Here is a 17,565-nt window from a genome sequence, read left to right as displayed (position 1 = left end):
GAAAGAAAGAAAGAAAGAAAGAAAGAAAGAAAGAAAGAAAGAATATATGGGCCTGGAGATGGCTCAGCAGTTAACAGTACTTGCTGCTCTTACAAAGGGCAGCACTTCAGGGCTGGAGAGATGGCTCAGTGGTTAAGAACACTGGTTGTTCTTGCAGAAGATCCAGGTTCGAATCCCAGCACCCACATGGCAGCTAACAACTGTCTGCAACTCCAGTCCCAGGGAATCTGACAGGCTCTTCCAACTTCGGCAGGCACCGCACAACATGGGTACACTTACCTGCATATAGGCAATACACGCATACACATAAAATAAAAATAATAAATAAATTTTTTTTTTTAAAAAAAAGGGCAGCACTTCTAGTTGGGTGGCTTACACCTGCCTATAACTCAAGTTCCAGAACACTCTCTTCCAGCTTCTAGGGCACCTGCACTCATGTGCACACACCACTCACAGACATACAAGCAAACACATTAAAAAACATCTTTAAGGGGGCTGGAGAGATGACTCAGCAGTTAAGAACACTGGTTGTTCTTGCAGAAGACCCAGGTTCGAATCCCAGTACCCACATGGCAGCTAACAACTGTCCATAACTCCAGTTCCAGGGGATCCAACAGCCTCTTCTGTCCTCCGCAGGCATTGCACGACACGTGTGCACTTACCTACATGCAGGCAATACACACACACACATTAAAAAAAAATAATAAATAAATTTTTTTTTTAAATCTTTAAGTCGGGCGTGATGGCACGCACATTTAATCCCAGCACTTGGGAGGCAGAGGCAGGTGGATCTCTGTGAGTTCAAGGCCAGCCTGGTCTACATAGTGAGTTCCAGTCCAGCTGGAGCTACAGGAAAACCCTGTCTCAAAAAGACCGAAAAAAAAAAAAGCCAGGTATCTTTTCCCAGGGATCCAGTCACAAGTAAGTTGGAAAAAAGTATACAAATCCAAGAATCCTGTTTCCCATTTGTGAAATTTGGGGAGTTAATGAATACAATTTTTTAGAATCTAGAACTCCTACTGAAGGCTGTTCACTACTTAATTAAACCAGATAAACATGATCATTCTTGATTTTCCTGAAGGTTATTTATTGTAACTGTCAAAGCACACCAAACCTGTCCATAGGTAATGCTTAAGATCTGCTTATATTTGTTCCTAAAATCATTTGTTCTAGAATGTTCAAATATATCAAGTTTTTAAGCTGACAGCCCTTTTACCTCATTTTGTAATTAGGTTTATTCTTCTAAAGGTTCACTTGAATTTTAAAACAGGAACAAATGATTTTGTAGTAACAGTCATTAAAATGACCTGGAATCCAACCTCCTCATGCCCACTATCTGAAGTATTCAGTTGATAATCCGTTGTTTAAAATGTGTGATCCATGCATACAAATCTGTGTGGCAATCTTGTAAAAAGGCCGTACTTATCTCCTTCATTCAGATTTTAATGCAAACACTTGAAAGAGTGCACATACATTTTAATTAGTTTTTGATGAAAAAAGGTCTGTAGAAGACAACATAAATTAGATATGGGATTATAAAAATGATGCACACACGGGATAAATCAAAGCTAGGGCTACTGATGTACCTCAGTTAGTGGAGCACATGTTCCCCATACACCAAGGCCCTAAGTTTGATCCCTAGCACAAACAACAAATTAAAGTTCTATGTGAAAGTAGTGTTAAGACTGAGATTCTGAAGACATGTAAGCCATAGATTTTCACAGACTGAGGCTGTAGCTCAGTTGGTAGAGTGCTTGCATAGCATGCATAAAGCCCTGGGTTCTAGCCCGAGCACTATATAAATCAGGTGTGGTGGAGACAGAAGGATCAGAAGTTCAAGATCATTCTCAGCTACATAGTAAGTTCAGGCCAGTATGGGCTACATGAAACCCTGTCTCAATAGTAATTAAGTGTGTTCACGTATTTCCTACTAAGGAGAATGGTCTTCTCAAGTAACAGAGAAGAGATTGGAGGGGATATGGGGGTAAAGTTTAAAAGGTTTTTTACACAAGAGACTTAACAATCAAGTGTGCACTTTTAAAACTCATTCTGGCAGGGCTAGGAGTATGCTCAGTGTTTAAACATGTGTATAGTATGTGGAAGGCCCTGGGAAAGGGAGGGAGCAGAGTGGGAAGGGAAAACAATCACCCTGGCAGCAGTACAGGATGGACTAAAGGCAAGGACATAGTTGGGAGACAAGTCTAATAGTATGATGCTACCCTTAAGAGAACACTGAACATGGAGAGAACACGAAGACGGAGAGTTACGACAACAGGAGAGGAGGAAGAGGCCTGAGTCAGTACCTCCAAACGCCTGGCAAAGTGCATGCACAGTATGTGAAGGGCTCACTGCAACTTTTTCAAATAAAGCAACAGCGGGCATGACAACAGAGAAAAGGGACCAGAGATGACCCCAGGTTTCTGGCCAGGTGAATGACAGTACATCTAAAGGAAGGATGAGGAGGACCAGAGATGAGGAAGAGCTGATAAGCTCCACTCTGGACAGACTAACCAAGAAGCACATGAAGGAAAGTGACTAGACTTCAGTCAGGACCTCAGAAGAAAAACAGGCACTAAACACACTAGCAGACACAGATGTCCAAGTACTGGATGGAGTGGATGGACTATTCCAGAGGAACTGGTACAAGGCAACCAAGGCCAGAGTCCTGGCAAAACAAAGTACAGGGAAACAGCAAAGAAATGATTAGCAAAGATAGCAACAGAAAAAGCAAAGCCAACGTAAAATGGAGCTACAAGTGCTGAAAGTTTTCATGAGAGGGGCCTTCATACCCAAAGTGGTAGAGATCAAAGGCAACCGGAACTGTGGAGACCACTGGGCTAACGATCGCAACAAGGCACTTCTGAGCATTAATGAGGAGCAGTATTGGACAGCTGCGTGGAGACCAGGAGACAGAATCGGGAAGAAAGGTATGGGATCTGAGGTACAGAGGAGAGGCAGTTACAGAGGCCCTAGCTTGTGTTCAAATACGTCACTCGGTTCCCACCATGAGAAAGGAAATGTCCTCACCTCCAGTCTCCATGTCCCTCTAGCTTAAGGTCTCAAGAAAGCCACACTTGGCACACTGCCTTAATGAAGCAAGTTCACGCATTTCCTGAGTCTAAAAACTGTAGCTCTAGAATGAGGCTCTTCACTTTGGAACAAATGCACAATAAGCATCATAAATAGGCAATCAGCACAAATTCTATGTAAATAGTTTCAAACAAATGATTAACGCAAACAAATCCAAAAGATGCAACAAATTAAAAGGTATACTTACAACTAAATCATCTGTTACTTTGATGCATAAATTCCCATCAACATGCCTGTACTTGAGAACTACACGTACCTGCAATAAAAATACATGTTTAAAAACAGTAAAGACAGATGGATGACATTTTTCATAAACAATTTTAGTCTTCAAGTGGAATGAAAAGGATTTTTAGAATAAACATCCAAAACACCTAAAGACACTTTCACTGTAATCTTAGCACTGACATGAGATAAAAGGGAAAGTCAGCCATTAGCTCATTCCTAGTTGGTTTTTTTTTTTTTTTTTTGGACAAGGTCTCCTACAGCCTCAGCCCGCCTGGAACTCACTACATAGACCAGGCTGGCTTTGATCTCACAAAGATCCGTCTGCCTCCCAAGTGAATGGAATCAAAGTCATCCAGCTTCTGTTTCTATTTAAATAGGGGTGTGTGTGTTTTATGGATGTGTGTGTGCAGGTGTGCACACACGGAGGTGAGAGGTCAACATCAAATATCTTTCTCTATTCTCCAGTTTTTAAAAATTTTATTTATTTTTATTTTATGTGTATGAGTGTATTGCCTACATGTAGGTAAGTGCACCCTTGTTGTGCAATGCCCATGGAGGACAAAAGAGGCTGTCTGATCCCCTGGGACTGAAGTTACAGACAGTTGTTAGCTGCCATGTGGGTGCTGGGATTTGAACCTGGGTCTTCTTCAAGAACAGCCAGTGTTCTTAACTGCTGAGCCATCTCTCCAGCCCCAATTTCCACTTTTTAATTTCAAAAAAAACTTTTTTTAATTTTGTGTTTTGCCTGCATTTATGTAGCAGCATCATGCACATGCCTGGTGCCTGTGGAGGGCAGAGGGTATCACATCTCTTGGAAGTTATACTCTTGGGGAGTTACAAATGGTTATGAGCTGCCACGTACATGCTGGGAACAGAGCCTGTGTCCTCTGCAAGAGCTCTTAGCTGCTGAGCCAGCCCAATCCACTTTATTTTTTGAAACCAGGCCTCTCACTAAACTCAGAGCTCACTAAGCTAGGCTGGCTGAGCTCAGGGATCTGCTTGTTTCCTCCCACTCTACTCCTCAGTCTACACTTACAAGTATGCAATCATCTTTTATGCCAGTACTAAGGATCAAAACTCTGGTCCTTATGCTTGAAAATAATTTTTTGCCTGTAGAGAAGGTTGGAGAAAGCAACTCTGAATAAGGATCCAATGAATTCTGTAGCTTTGATGACACTAGACCTGAGGATGATGGAAATGGTAGGAAACAAAGTCAGAAAGGGGAAGAAGGCTGGATGTGGGCTGGGAATTCAAACTTCATTCACCAATCAACGAAGAAGTCTTTAAGCAGAAGACAGTAAATTCAATGTCTGTGTTTTTAGACAGCTGTGGCAGGAGCGTGAAGGTGGGACTAAGGAGGATGGACCTAGCTAAGGGGCTGCTATTCTGCCTACCAGCAGAGCACTTTCAGTTAGAGTCATGCTTAGTGCAGTGGTAAAGGATTACAGGATACAGTCTCCAGACTAACTGTGCAGCAGGAAGAGAAGGCAGACTCTTGGGACACAGATTCCAAAGACGACAAAATATCTTCGTTAGCCCTGGCAGGATCAGAATGGGTTGGAGTTCAGAGCCAGGGTTTGTATTTCAAATGTAAATCATTTATGGAACCTAGCAGTATTTTTATTTCCCTCAATAGAATACTATTCATGTTCTGCAACCTTTTTCCAATCAGAGGAAAACCCAGTCACAATCCAACAGGAAGAAAGCAGGTTTCGGTCATTAGTATGTTCTGTCGGGATAGAAATGAAACGTTCTCCCATTCCTGTCTACTCCAGAAATATTCACCATGAAGTTCTACTGCTTCAATTTTTTCATTTTCCCTTCCACTAGCACCAAATTCTTTTAATTTTTTTTATTTCTTGAAAAGTTCACACATGCATATGTGTATTGATAAATCCACCTCAATTCTCCCCACCGCGACCACACATTCTTTTTTTTTTTTTTTAACAGAGCATGGAGTAGGGGTTTATTTACAGAAGAGTGGGCCCCACATTTATGGTTGTGCCATAAAGTCCAAACTCAAATATAGATCCTGTGACCTCCCGACAGCTGCATAAAATGGTGAGAGGTGCTTCTTGGTGTTCTCAGCTTATATATCTGATGCCCCCCCAATGCAGCTAAGGTCCACTGATTGGGTGGCAGGAATAACCAACACCCCCTCAACTCCTTGATGAGCATGGGAAGGTGTGACTATAGCTTGCCAGCAGAGGGATCAGAAGACATTTCCAGTTAACACTCCACCCCTTCCTCCAGCTCTTACATTCTTTCTGCCAACCTCTTTGGCAAAAGTCCCTGAGCCTTGGAGGGGGTGCCACCACATTCTTAAAGTCACTCCATATGTATCTGTAGACTTTTTACTGTCTTTTCAAATATTCCTTAGTTTATACCATCTACTAAAATTTTTATTTATACTGTTGTCATTATCAGGGCCTGACGGACAAAATTTTGTACCATCTTATAGCACATTGCTTGACTGAGGAAAAGAATGGCTAAGCAAGGGAAAAAGAAACAAGCCAGATGGAGCCACCAGAAGCTACCAGTGTCACAAATTACTCAATTTCAAACATACCTAATTTAACACTCATTACATCACTTTGAAAATGAAACTAATGAACTATTATGTCAATTTAAGAATGGTGTGATTGGGGTTGGAGAGATGGCTCAGTGGTGAAGAGCGGCTGCTCTTGCAGAGGACCTGGGTTTGATTCCCAGCACCCACATGGCAGCTAACATCCGTCTGTAACTCCAGTTCCAGGGAACCCGACGCCCTCTTCTGACCTCTGCAGGCATTGTGCAACATGGGTACATCCACACTCATACATAGAAAATAAAAATATTTTTAAAAATAAAAAAAAATTTAAGAATAGTGTGATAAATGTCAATTTGCCACAACCTAGAATCACTAAGAAGGGGACTAAATGAGGCACTATCTGGGTCCACACAAGTGGTTATGTGGGCACCATCATTCCTTAGGCTGGGCCCTGAACTTTGTAAAAGTAGAGTAGGCTAGCTGAGCACTCAGCAAAGCACAAGTGAGCAGGCAGCATGGATGCATTAGTTCCTCTCTGCTTCTGACCAGATGTAGCTACTTCAAGTTTCTACCTTGTATTACCTAGAAAGAAATAAAGAAGAAAAAAGACTAGGAAGATCTAGAGTTCAAGGTCATCCTCAGTTACAAAGTGAGCTAGAGGCCAACCTGGGCTACATCAGATGAGAAGAAACAATGGGTCAAAATATCCTGCTATCTGTCCAGATCTCCCTATGGTTCTAATGCTTTCCTCAGTCCTTTCCTTTTTTCTTTTTTTGAGGGGGTGAGACAGAGGCTCACTATGTAAGCAGATCTCAAATTCTCTTTTCTCCTGCCTCAGTGGCAGAGTTGGGATTACAGGTGTGCTCCTTCATTTCAGTCTGGGTCTAAGACCACTTCTAATAATAGCAACACACCTTGTGGCAGTTTAAAGAATGCTCATTGTAGCCAGGCGGGTGGTGCACACCTTTAATCCCAGCGCTTGGGAGGCAGAGGCAGGCAGACTTCTGTGAGTTCAAGGCCAGCCTGGTCTACATAGTGAGTTCCAGGACAACTGGGGCTACAGAGAGACCCTGTCTCAAAAAGACCAAAAAATAAACAAATAAATAAATAAATAAGTAAATAAATGCTCATTGTAAAAAATGTGTAGCACCACAGTTACAGGTTATCAGCCCCAATGTAAACTTTTTAAAGAATTTCAAAATTTTTTATTTATTATTGTATGGGCAAATGCCACGCCATGCATGTGGCACTCAAAGCACAACTTGTGGAGTTGGGTTTTTATTCCCACATATACCATGAATTCCAGGAATTGAACTCAGATTATCAAGCTTGCAGGCAAATCTATTACCTGCTGGGAATCTTGCCAGCCCCCAATGTAATCTCTAAAACACAGTTCATGTTTTATGTTGACATTAGAAATTTCATATATTGGCTGGGCATGGTGGCACGTGCCTTTAATATCAGCACTCAGGAGGCAGAGGCAGGCAGAGCTCTGTGAGTTTGAGGCCGGCTACGGCTACACAGTGAGACCCCTGGACAAGGACGGAAAGAATCTCATACTAAAGCTTGAGTTCAGTTTGAGATTAACTATTTTTTTTAATTTGTATTTATTTTATTTTTATGTATATGAGTGTTATGCCTGTATGTACGTAACTGCACCTGTGTCATGCAATGCCCGTGGAGGAGGGAAGAGGCTGTCGGATCCCCTGGAACTGAAGTTAAGGCCAGTTCTTAGCCGCCATGTGGGTGCTGGGACTGGAACCCAGGTCCTCTGCAAGAACAGTCAGTGCTCTTAACCTCTGAGCCGTCTCTCCAGCCCCGAGATGAACTATTTTTCATTTTTTGTCTCCAAAGGGTATATTCACAGTAATTTATTTATCATACCTTCAATAATACCACGGGCTGAATTTCACCTTTGTCTCTCTCATAGAACCTAATCCGGTGAGACGGGAAGAAATAGATATGGTTTGAGAAACGAAACCATTAGCAAAGACGCCTAAGGAGCAGTGTTCTGAGGCATGGTTGTAAGCACGCTCAAGTTTTCAGAAGACTAAGAATCCGCACTATGCCGGGGAGCAGGGCACACTGCTTCCAAACCGGAATCGTCCAAGAACCTCTGAGACTTCACAGTCTGGGTGGGAGGGGGCGGGCGCCGGGACCAGCGCCCCGCAGCAGGCAGAGGGTCCGGGGGAGGAGCCCCGGCCTCAGCGACACGTAAGCCAACCACCCACAGCGGAAGTCAGGAATCCAACGGGCTCGGACCGCTGCAGTCCGTGTCTATGGATGGTCGGCCTCGTCACAGGAAGGCGACAGCAGCCGGAGACCCGAGGGCCCTCACGGCTTCGCCCAAGAGAAAATTACCCCCAGCCTGGGCCCCGCCGCGACTCACCTTCATGGGGTCGGCGAGGTAGAGCTTCTCAGCCGCGCGGCTGAACTCCTCCCAGGTCTGGAACTGAGGCATCGCGGCGAGCAGCGAGAGGCCAGGCCCCGGACGAGAAACGACGACGCCACCGGCTCCCCGCCCCCCTCTCCCAACCGCCCACCGACGCTGAGCTCCGGCACAAAGATGGAGACGCTCCCCGCAACCAGCACTCACACCATTGGACAGCCTCGGCCTCGCTTGTCCAATGGGCAGGAAGGATGCTGCAGCGACGGGCGGGACCTCGGCTTAAGGAGCGGGGCCTAGACGAGAGGCACTGAGAATCCGCCTAGAGAAGTCCGGAGCAAGGAGACGGATGGTGGCGGACACAGCGTCTCCTGCAGGACTGGAGGATCCATGCCTGTGCCTCGGGCTTCTGCAAACAGACAGAAAGTCCCTTTAAGACTGAGCAGCTCTGTGATGGAGATGACAAGGTTCAACTGTCATACAGCTTAGTGAAGGGGCGAGAGGAGACAACGGGAGTGCAGCCAAGAACTTTCTATGGTTGACTTTTGTATTGGGTCAGTGGAGCACAAAAATGATCACCTTTAGGTAGAGGGTGGCTCATAGAGGTGAAGATGGGTCAGATATCTAGGCCCATTTTAGATCTGCAGTGTACTCAACATGAATAGTGTTTAGGGGATGGAAAAGCATTGGGAGAAGCTGCATCATTACATCTGCTAGAATAAGAAATGTGAGCCTTGGGGCAGGAGCGATGATTCAGCAGTTAAGACCACTGGCTGCTCTTGCTGAGGATTGGGGTTCCATTCCCAGAACCCATATGCTAACAACCGTTGATAGCACCAGTTCCAGGTGAATCCAACACCCTTTTCTGACCTCTACTATTGCAGGACACAGATGCACTTAGACACATATAGGCAATACACTCATACACATAAAAATAATAAATAAAAAAATTTTTTTTTAAATGTGACCCCAGGCCAGGTGTGGTGGTGCAGGCCTTTAATCCCAGCACTCAGGAAGCAGAAGCAGGCAGATCTCTGTGAGTTCAAGGCCAGCCTGGTCTACATAGTGAATTCCAGGCCAGCTGGGGCTACAGGGAGACCCTGTCTCAAAAAGACCAAAAAAAAAAAAAGACGAAGGAGGAAGGAAGGAAGGAAGGAGAAAGACAAAGAAAGAAAGAAAGAAAAGAAAGAAAGGAAGGAAGAAAGAAAGAAAAAGAAAGGAAGGAAGGAAGGAGCCTGTCCTCCAGGCAATGTGTGACAGAGGATACCTATTAAAATACAGTTTTTGAGGTGTATTCTAGGAGCAATAAACTCCTAGAATTTAAGATTATACTTTCATGAATTTTGACAAATGTATGAAGCATTTATCTACATGCCTGATATCATAGGGTATTTTTTATCTCCAGAGAGCTCCTTCATGCCTCTTTAATAATTTCTACTCACACTCCTGTCCCACAGATATGCTTCCTCTTACTATGAATTACTTTTCCCTGTTCAGTGAACAACTTTAAGCATTTGTGTGTGCATGTGTGTGTGTGTGTGTGTGTGTGCGCGCGCGCGCGCGCGCTTTGGTTTTGGTTTGCAGTGCTGGGGATTGAACCCAGGGCTTTGCATATGCTAGGCATGGTCTCAACCACTGAGTTATAACCCCAACTTACTTTCTTGCATTATTTCTCTCTCTCTCTCTCTCTCTCTCTCTCTCACTCTCTCTCTCTCTCTTTCTCTCTCTGTCCATCTTCTCTTTCCTTCCCTGTCTTGCCTCATCTTGTATTTTTTGAGTAGTTGGGACTGTACAGCCATGACTAGACAGATTTATTTATTAATTAATTTATTTATTTACTTGCTGTCTTAGATATAGGGTGTTATGTACCCAGGAAGGCCTTGAACTCACTATGTAGCTGAGGACAACCTCGGACTCCTGATCCTCCTGCCTTAACCTCCCAAGTGCTGGTACCACCACACTTGGCAAAAGTACATTTTCTGAAGCTGCAGCCAGTGCTCTTAACCACTGAGCCATCTCTCCAGCCCAAATATTTTATTATTTTTATTATATGTGTATGAGTGTATTGCCTGCACGTATGTAAGTATACCCATGTCGTGCAATGCCCATGGAGGTCAGAAAAGGGCATCAAATCCCCTGGAACTGGAGTTATAGACAATTGTTAGCCACCATGTGGGTGCTGGGAGCCAAACCCAGGATCTCTGCAAGAGCAGCCAGTGCTCTTAACTGCTGAGCCACCTCTCCAGCCCCTGCTCACCCTTAAATTGCTTTTGTCAAGCATTTTCTCACCACAAAAAGTACTTAATACACTAATTCTGAGAACTGTCTATGGCATCTCATATAGAAATTGACCTTATCTGCAGTACTAGATCAGATCTACAAGGCTCCCTACTTTCTCAATCTGAGGCTACCTGGATCATGGATGCTAAGAAGTTTTTTAGAACTACAACATAGGCTTTCGTGATATACAATAGTGAGCCTCACAAAGGGAATCAAATCTAGACCCTTCTTGAATTATTCTACATCAGCCCCCAAAGCAGAATTAATTACCCTCACTAGGGCTCTCCAGCTGGGGGCAAGAAAGACAATATTGACACAGATTCAGCTTATGCTTTCCATGTGACCCAGCCATCTGGAGAGAAAGGAGCCTTCTCACTGCCCATAATACCCTGATTAAACATGCCCCTAAGATTTTGACCCTTCCAGAAGCCATCTGGCTTCTAACCCATGTGGCCATTATACATTGCAAGGCCCATCAAAAAGACCATTCTGACATCTCTCATGGGAACAATTAAACAGATCAACAGGCTACATAGGCAGCTAAGCCTCCACTCCATGCTTCCTAAATTCCCAATCCCACTCTCCCATGTCCATAATGTACCTCTCAGGAAACCCAAAACACTTTAGATCAGGCCTTTTCAGTCACACCCAAAGGATAGGGCCAAAATGCAAGCTGCTGTTCCCTGGATCCTCCCACGAGAGATCTTAACAATTCTCATTAAGCCACACATTCAGAACCAAATCCCTCCAAATTCTAATTGAGCCTGTCTTCACAGACACAGTCTTCCTTGAACCTTGTGACCCTTTTCTAAAGCTTGTCCTACTTGTCAAGCAAGTCCAGAGGGGTTATTTAAACCTACTTCCCTTCTACGGCTGTCCAGCATAAAGGAACTATGCTGGGGGAATATTGGCAAATAGATTAAATTCACAAATGCACTCGTGCAAGGGACCCAGATATCTGCTAGTGCTAATAAATGCCTTCACTAGATGGATACAGGCATTCCTCAATAAAACAGAAAGGGACTACAGAACAGATTCTTTCTTTGGGCTTCCCTAGTTCCTACAGTCTGGTGATGGCTTGGTTTTCATTTCTAGTATCTTTGCGCCACCCTGTCATCTTCAATCTTCTGGAAAGGTTGAAAGGGAAAACCTTTAGTGATTTCTTACCAAGCTCACACTCAAGATTCAATAGTCTTGATCTACTCTTCCCAGTCTCCTCTTTAATTTTCCACATTGCCTCCAAGTCATCTGCACATCTCAGCCCTTTCAGAGTCCTATATGGTAGGCCCTTCCTCCAAGCTCATCTCTTATTAGATCCTGGGGCTTATTATCTGTGTGTTATATCTTGGAGATAGGCCATTACTGACTACTAGGGTATGTGCAGCCCCCAATTTGACCTCACTTTTTCAGGATTTTATCCTCATATTAGCTCAGGGGGTTGGGTCTATTTTAAAAGTCTCCCACAGGATCTAATACTACTTGTGGCTGTTTGGCTTAGACCTTACCAAGTCCTGCTCATGTCTCCAACCACAGTCAAGCTACAAGGCCTATCATCATGTGTTAACCTGCCCAGAGTTAAATAACTAGTCTACCCTTAGAATCTCCAAGGGTCTACTCCTTTGAGCATCTTGCAGATCTCCATCTCTTCTTTCATTGAGACCCAAGAGAAATCCACCCTCAAACACTGTATTTGTTACATGTATCTTTATTGAATACAAGAGAAAAGCAACCTAAGGAAGGAAAGGTTTATTGAGGCTCACAGTCTGAGGGTACAGTCCATCATGATGGGGAAGCATGAGGCAGCTGCTCATATCATGCCCACAGTCACAAAGCACAGACAGACTGGCTGGTTGACATCTTCCTTTTTATTTAGTCTAGGACTACAACCTGTGGGATGGTACCGCCCACATTCAGAGACGGTCTTCCCTCAGAGCACCCTCATAGACATACCCAGAGGTGTGTTTCCAAGTCATTTTAAATCCTGTCAGGTTAACAATAAAGATTTACCATCATAAAAACCTCTAGACTCTAACAAGTAGCCAAGATACTCTCTAATCTTTCTGGATTTTGTGGTTTAATTTTATAAACTCTCTCCTTATTTCATCAACATTCTGCATTACTCAACCCAGCTTAGGACATTTATCTTGGGCTATTCCTAGACCAAAGTCACCACTTCCCTGGAGTTTTGACTCCTGTCTTTAACCCCTTGCTCTGATATCACTGAGTTTTATCCTGGATATTGGGCTTCTTCTCACCTCTATCATCACAATTTATCTTAAGCTGTGCCGGTCAACCTGAAATCACCTTATGGTGTTTGTACGAGATGATCACTTATGCTCTAATGTACAGCCTTACCCTCATGGATAATTGCCCTGGCTCTGTCATAGCCTCCCCTGACTCCCCTGGGCATTGGATCTGAAGGTACCAATCATTGGTTTTCACCCTCTCAAGTTCTCCCAAGTGACATCCTTGGGGTTTTAAATTCCACATCCACACTGTAGGACTACTGGATTGGTACTTACTCCACACCTCTTCTGTGAACTTCAGGTTCATATATTACAAATATGCAATGTCTTAGGATAAGACCAAAGTTGAATTCGGGAGATTAAAACAATTTCTCAGCAAATCAAAATAATGCCTAAGCAATAAATGTAATACCTGTTTCCTTAAGACTTAGTGTTACCATTGATAAATTACTAGCCACTCCTACACTATATTTGAGAGTCAGGAATTCAATAGTTATGAACTGCAGGCTTTACAAGCCAGTTATTATGTTGAGCAGAGTACTTTATAGGCTAATGAGGCCAGGGACAGAGGCAATAAGACAAGTTCACAAATACTTATTGACTGAAGACAGCAAGCTTCTCACAAGAGCCAGAGCATTCTAATCGCTGAGGTTCCCTTATCTACGGTTCCATAGCTTCTACCAAAAACCTCCAGAGGCAGGTGTGATGGTTGATATCATTTGTCAACCTGATAAGATCTAGAATCATCTGGGAGAGACAAGCCTCTGGGTATGCCTATGGGGGATATCTTAATTAGGTTAATTGAGGTGGGAAGACCCAGCCACTGTGGGTGGTACCATTCCTGAGCTGAGGTCCTGGACTGTATAAAAAGGAGAAAGTGAGCTGAGTACAAGCATTCATCACTCTCAGCTTTCTGATTGGGTGTGGGATGTGACCAGCCACCAAAGCTCCTGACACCCTGATTTCTTCACCTTAAACCGTGAGCCAAAACAAACCCTTAAGTTGGGGTATTTTATCACAGCAACAGGAAAAGTAACTGAGACAGTAGGCAAGAGAAGGAAGGAAGCGGGTAAGAGAGTGCTGGGGGCTGTTGTTCATTGGCCTAGAACTTGCCTAACATGCATGAGGCCTTGAGTTTCATCTTAGCACTGCAAAAAAGAAAATTAATTTTTTGGGAGTGGAATGACTGTTTTTGAACTCTTCTGCTTGAACTTTTGTCTGTTTCCCTTGGTTTGTCTTCTATAAACAGTGCTGTAGCTGTTCTAGACTAAGAACAGGTATGGCTCCTTGAAAGAATTCCTCCTTTAATAGGCATTATAATAGTCCCAGTGCAGCTGGCATGCCAGGCATGCATGTGGCTATGTTTATTTTCTCGAATTAAATATTTATAGGGCCCACTGTGTGCCCACAGTCAAAGAAGACCTTGTTCTCGAACCTTCCCAGGTTTCATGGAGTTAGTGCAATGCAGGCTGGGTAAAGCACACCTTTCAGTAAGAGAAGCCAACTGAGAAACCTGTTTGCCCAGGACACTGTTGTCCCAAGTGGGAAGGGAAGGAAACCTGACCGAGTTCCCACACCAGCAGGGCCAGGGCAGCTTTGGCTCAGTTTCCAGAGGAGGGCAGTGGTGTGCAGTAGGTCCAGCCAAGTGTCGGTGCAGATTTCAGCCCTTCCTGAAGGGGCCAGCCCCCAGGCAGCAGGAACCTTAGCTGGGAGGTGTCTTGTGATTTGTCCACTTTTGCCCAGTCCCAACACTTCCTTTCACAAACGAGCCTTTGGCCAGGAATTTCCAATCCAGTGTAGTTCATTAACTACTGATTGAGCACCTATTCCGGGGTCTGTCTCCCTATGAGCTGCACTGAACGCAAAGAGGTGTCCCAGAAGTTTACAAGATAACGAGGGCCCGGGAAGGTGCGGAGGTCAAGTTTGCCAATCATAACTGGAGGCGGAAATGCGCCTTGGTAGAGCATCTCCGCAAGGTGGCGCACAACACCCGAGGGTTCCGCAGAGGTCTCAGCAGCCCCTGCCTGCTCTGGTGTTTGGGGACCTAGGAGGTAAACCCATCGCCAGGCAGGACAACAGAAAATGTCAGCGGAAAGCTTATGCTTCTGAGAAGCAGCCCAAGGCTGATCTCCAAGGACTCGCATTCAATAGTCCCTGGATTTTATTTATTCATTGGTTATTTTTTTTTTGTGGTGGTGGTGATGAGTTCTTTGTTTTTTTGTCTTTGAAAATTTTTTATGTGTATGAGTGTTTATATGTATATAAGTGCGCCCTTGTCAGGCAATGCCGTGGAAGCCCAAAAGAGGGTGCAGGATGCCCTGGGCCTAGAGCTACTGATGGTTGTTAGCTGCCATGAAGGTGCTGGGAACCAAATCCAGATCTTCTGTAAGAAGCAGCCAGTCCTCTTAAGTGCTGGACCATCTCTTCGGCCCTGGGTCATTTGGTTTTTGAACAAGGTCTTTCTTGATATGTCAGCCTGGAACTTGTGGCAGTCCTCCTTCCTCTGCTTTCTGAGTGCTAGGATTACTGCTAGCCAGCATACTGGGCTTGTTTGTTTTCCATACTGGAGTTTGAACCCAGGGTCTTGTACATTGACAGGCAGGTGCTCTACTTTTGAGCTATGCTGCCAGAATTCTGCTTAGAACCCTGGAGTTGCCTCAAGATTGCCTCGAAGCTGGGGCAGGGAAGAAGGGGCAGGAAAGGGAAAGGCAGTGAAAGTCTGGTAAGAAAAAACAATGTGAGAATCATGCCTTCCCACGTGGAAGCCGTGGAAGCCGTAGCAGGTGGGCCTCAGAGGTCCTGGAGGGTGCCGCTGACTTTTTATAATTCGGGCTGGTAATAATCCCTTTACATGAAACAGATTTCAGACAAAGCCAGCACACCTTTGGAGGAAAGAAAAAAAAAAAAAAAAACAGGAGGAAAAAGCCTTAGGGAATTTGTTGTTTTCTTTGCGGGGGCGTGGGGGGCTCCCAAGGGTATTGAGCACAAAGAGGCTCAATTGAACCTTAGGGACCAGCAAGGCCACCCTCAGTGCTATCTCCTCTGGAGGAAGCACTGCCCAACCTCTGAAGCTGACTGTTCTAGAGACTGGAAGTCAAAAAGGCAGGGGCACTGAGATTCCCGAAGCTCCTGGCTCAGCTCATCAATTTCATCTGAATCTGATTAAAAGGAAATGCAAGACCAAATGGCTGGAAGAAAAGGTCAGGATTTGATCCCCAAGGCCACCTCCCCGCAGTCTCTCCCTCCCTCCTGCTCTCTGGCCTAGGTCCCATCACAGCTCAACTCCGATTTCCCCTTTCCCTGGGTAGCCCCGCACTGCCCAGAAACCCGGTAGAATGGTCCCATTGTAGGCCACACAAACCAAAATAGCAGCATTTTCTGTTCTCTGCCTCAGGGATATTCACTTAAAACCCCAAAGTCCCAGATGTGGACGACAATGGAAGTTGTTGTTGCAAATTAGCGATCCTGGAAGTGGTGAGAGGCAGGTAGTCGGAAACCAGCCAGTAGGGTGGGCCCGGCTGTGGGAGACAGGACAATTACACAGTCACTCCAATAACCCAATTAGCAAACTCTGGCAGGAAATCTCTTCATCAACAAAGCAGGGTAGAGAAGGTGGGAACGGGGAACAAGGAAGCGGAGTTGGGGAGCGCCTCAAATGAAGGACTAGGAGTAAAACTTCAGCTCCTTCTATGCTGCCAAATGCTATTTTTATAATTCTTTAAATGTTCTGGGTTCTTTTTTCTAAACCATGCCCTGGAGCATTGGATGAATAGTGTTTGCATTAATTAATGAATCGGATGACATCTCTACTCAGCATTGGGCTCAGCCCGGCTGTGGAAACTCTCTGGGTGGCCTGGGGAACGGGGATTGTGGAAGCCTGATTGATCACAGCTGTCAAGTCACGGTTATTCAGTAGGAAAGGTCAGTCGATGTTTCCCCAGCATCTTCCTGGTGTGAGGGCTGTCTCAGATTTGAGGGCAGAGGAGCAGGACACAGTGTGAATGGAGTCAGGCGCTTGTGAGCAAAGACAGGAAGAGCAGGCACAGCTCTCCAGGAAGGTGGGGTTCCTGGGACTTGGATGGTGACCTTACTGGCCTAGAGTAACCTGTTGGGAAAGAGGGCCGTGGAGTGGGCAGTGAGAACTGAAGTGGGTAAGATCCTCCCACCTCCCTGATACAGGGCATGGGACTGGCCTGGAAGCATACTTAGCGTGGCACATAGAGGTCTAAACTTCCATGGCAGAAGTACAGAGAGATAGGGTTGAAACCTGTCACCACTAGGTGCTCTGTAACTTCGGAGGAACAGATGGCCAAGATGAAGGCGTAGAAGCACGGTGGACATGGGGCCTGCCCTGTGTCTGCCTGCTCTCCACCCAGTTACTCTCTTTCACTTTTTCCTTCTCACCCTCACCCCCACCTTCCAGCCACTGTGGGAGAGAAAAATGACAAGATGTCCAGAGCTCAGAACAAAGGCCTGGTATTCTGTGTCCCTCCTGTTTGACCATTTCTAAGCACCGTGTGTCTGTTCCTTTACAGTTTGAAGGTTCTCTGTCCTTATCAGCTGTCTTCAGAGTGCAGGGACTGGGAGGGCCACACTGGCCTTGCGACTCAGGACCTCAGACAGGGTCATGCAAACAGTCCTGCACAGTAAATATTCTCTGGTGCCCAAGATGACAGTGCGTGGAGAAAGTACCCCACCCCCAAAGTTTTAAGGGAAACATTTCTCTTGTTCACTGATTGATAGAATTTTTGTAGCCAGGAAGATGTGGACTTGGGCATATGTGTTAAGATCTGTGGAGCTGTCTGTTT

General features: G+C 45.0%; 1 protein-coding gene across 1 annotated transcript in view; it reads right to left on the bottom strand.

Annotated features, from left to right (window-relative positions):
- Positions 1-8,425, bottom strand: part of Srp9 (signal recognition particle 9) — a 9,866-nt gene extending 1,441 nt beyond the window's left edge. Inside the window, exons 1-2 of the mRNA XM_008823738.3 lie at positions 8,235-8,425; positions 3,278-3,346 (exon numbers count right to left, since the gene is read on the bottom strand). Of these exons, the coding sequence (XP_008821960.1) occupies positions 3,278-3,346; positions 8,235-8,306 (141 nt within the window). The 5' untranslated portion in view covers positions 8,307-8,425. The remainder of the gene's footprint in view (positions 1-3,277; positions 3,347-8,234) is intronic.
- Positions 8,426-17,565: the final 9,140 nt, after the last annotated feature.

Source organism: Nannospalax galili, unplaced genomic scaffold (assembly GCF_000622305.1).
Source record: "Nannospalax galili isolate Female #2095 unplaced genomic scaffold, S.galili_v1.0 scaffold368, whole genome shotgun sequence".
In the NCBI taxonomy this organism is placed as follows: Eukaryota; Metazoa; Chordata; class Mammalia; order Rodentia; family Spalacidae; genus Nannospalax; species Nannospalax galili.
This window is presented reverse-complemented; position numbering and strand designations above follow the sequence as displayed.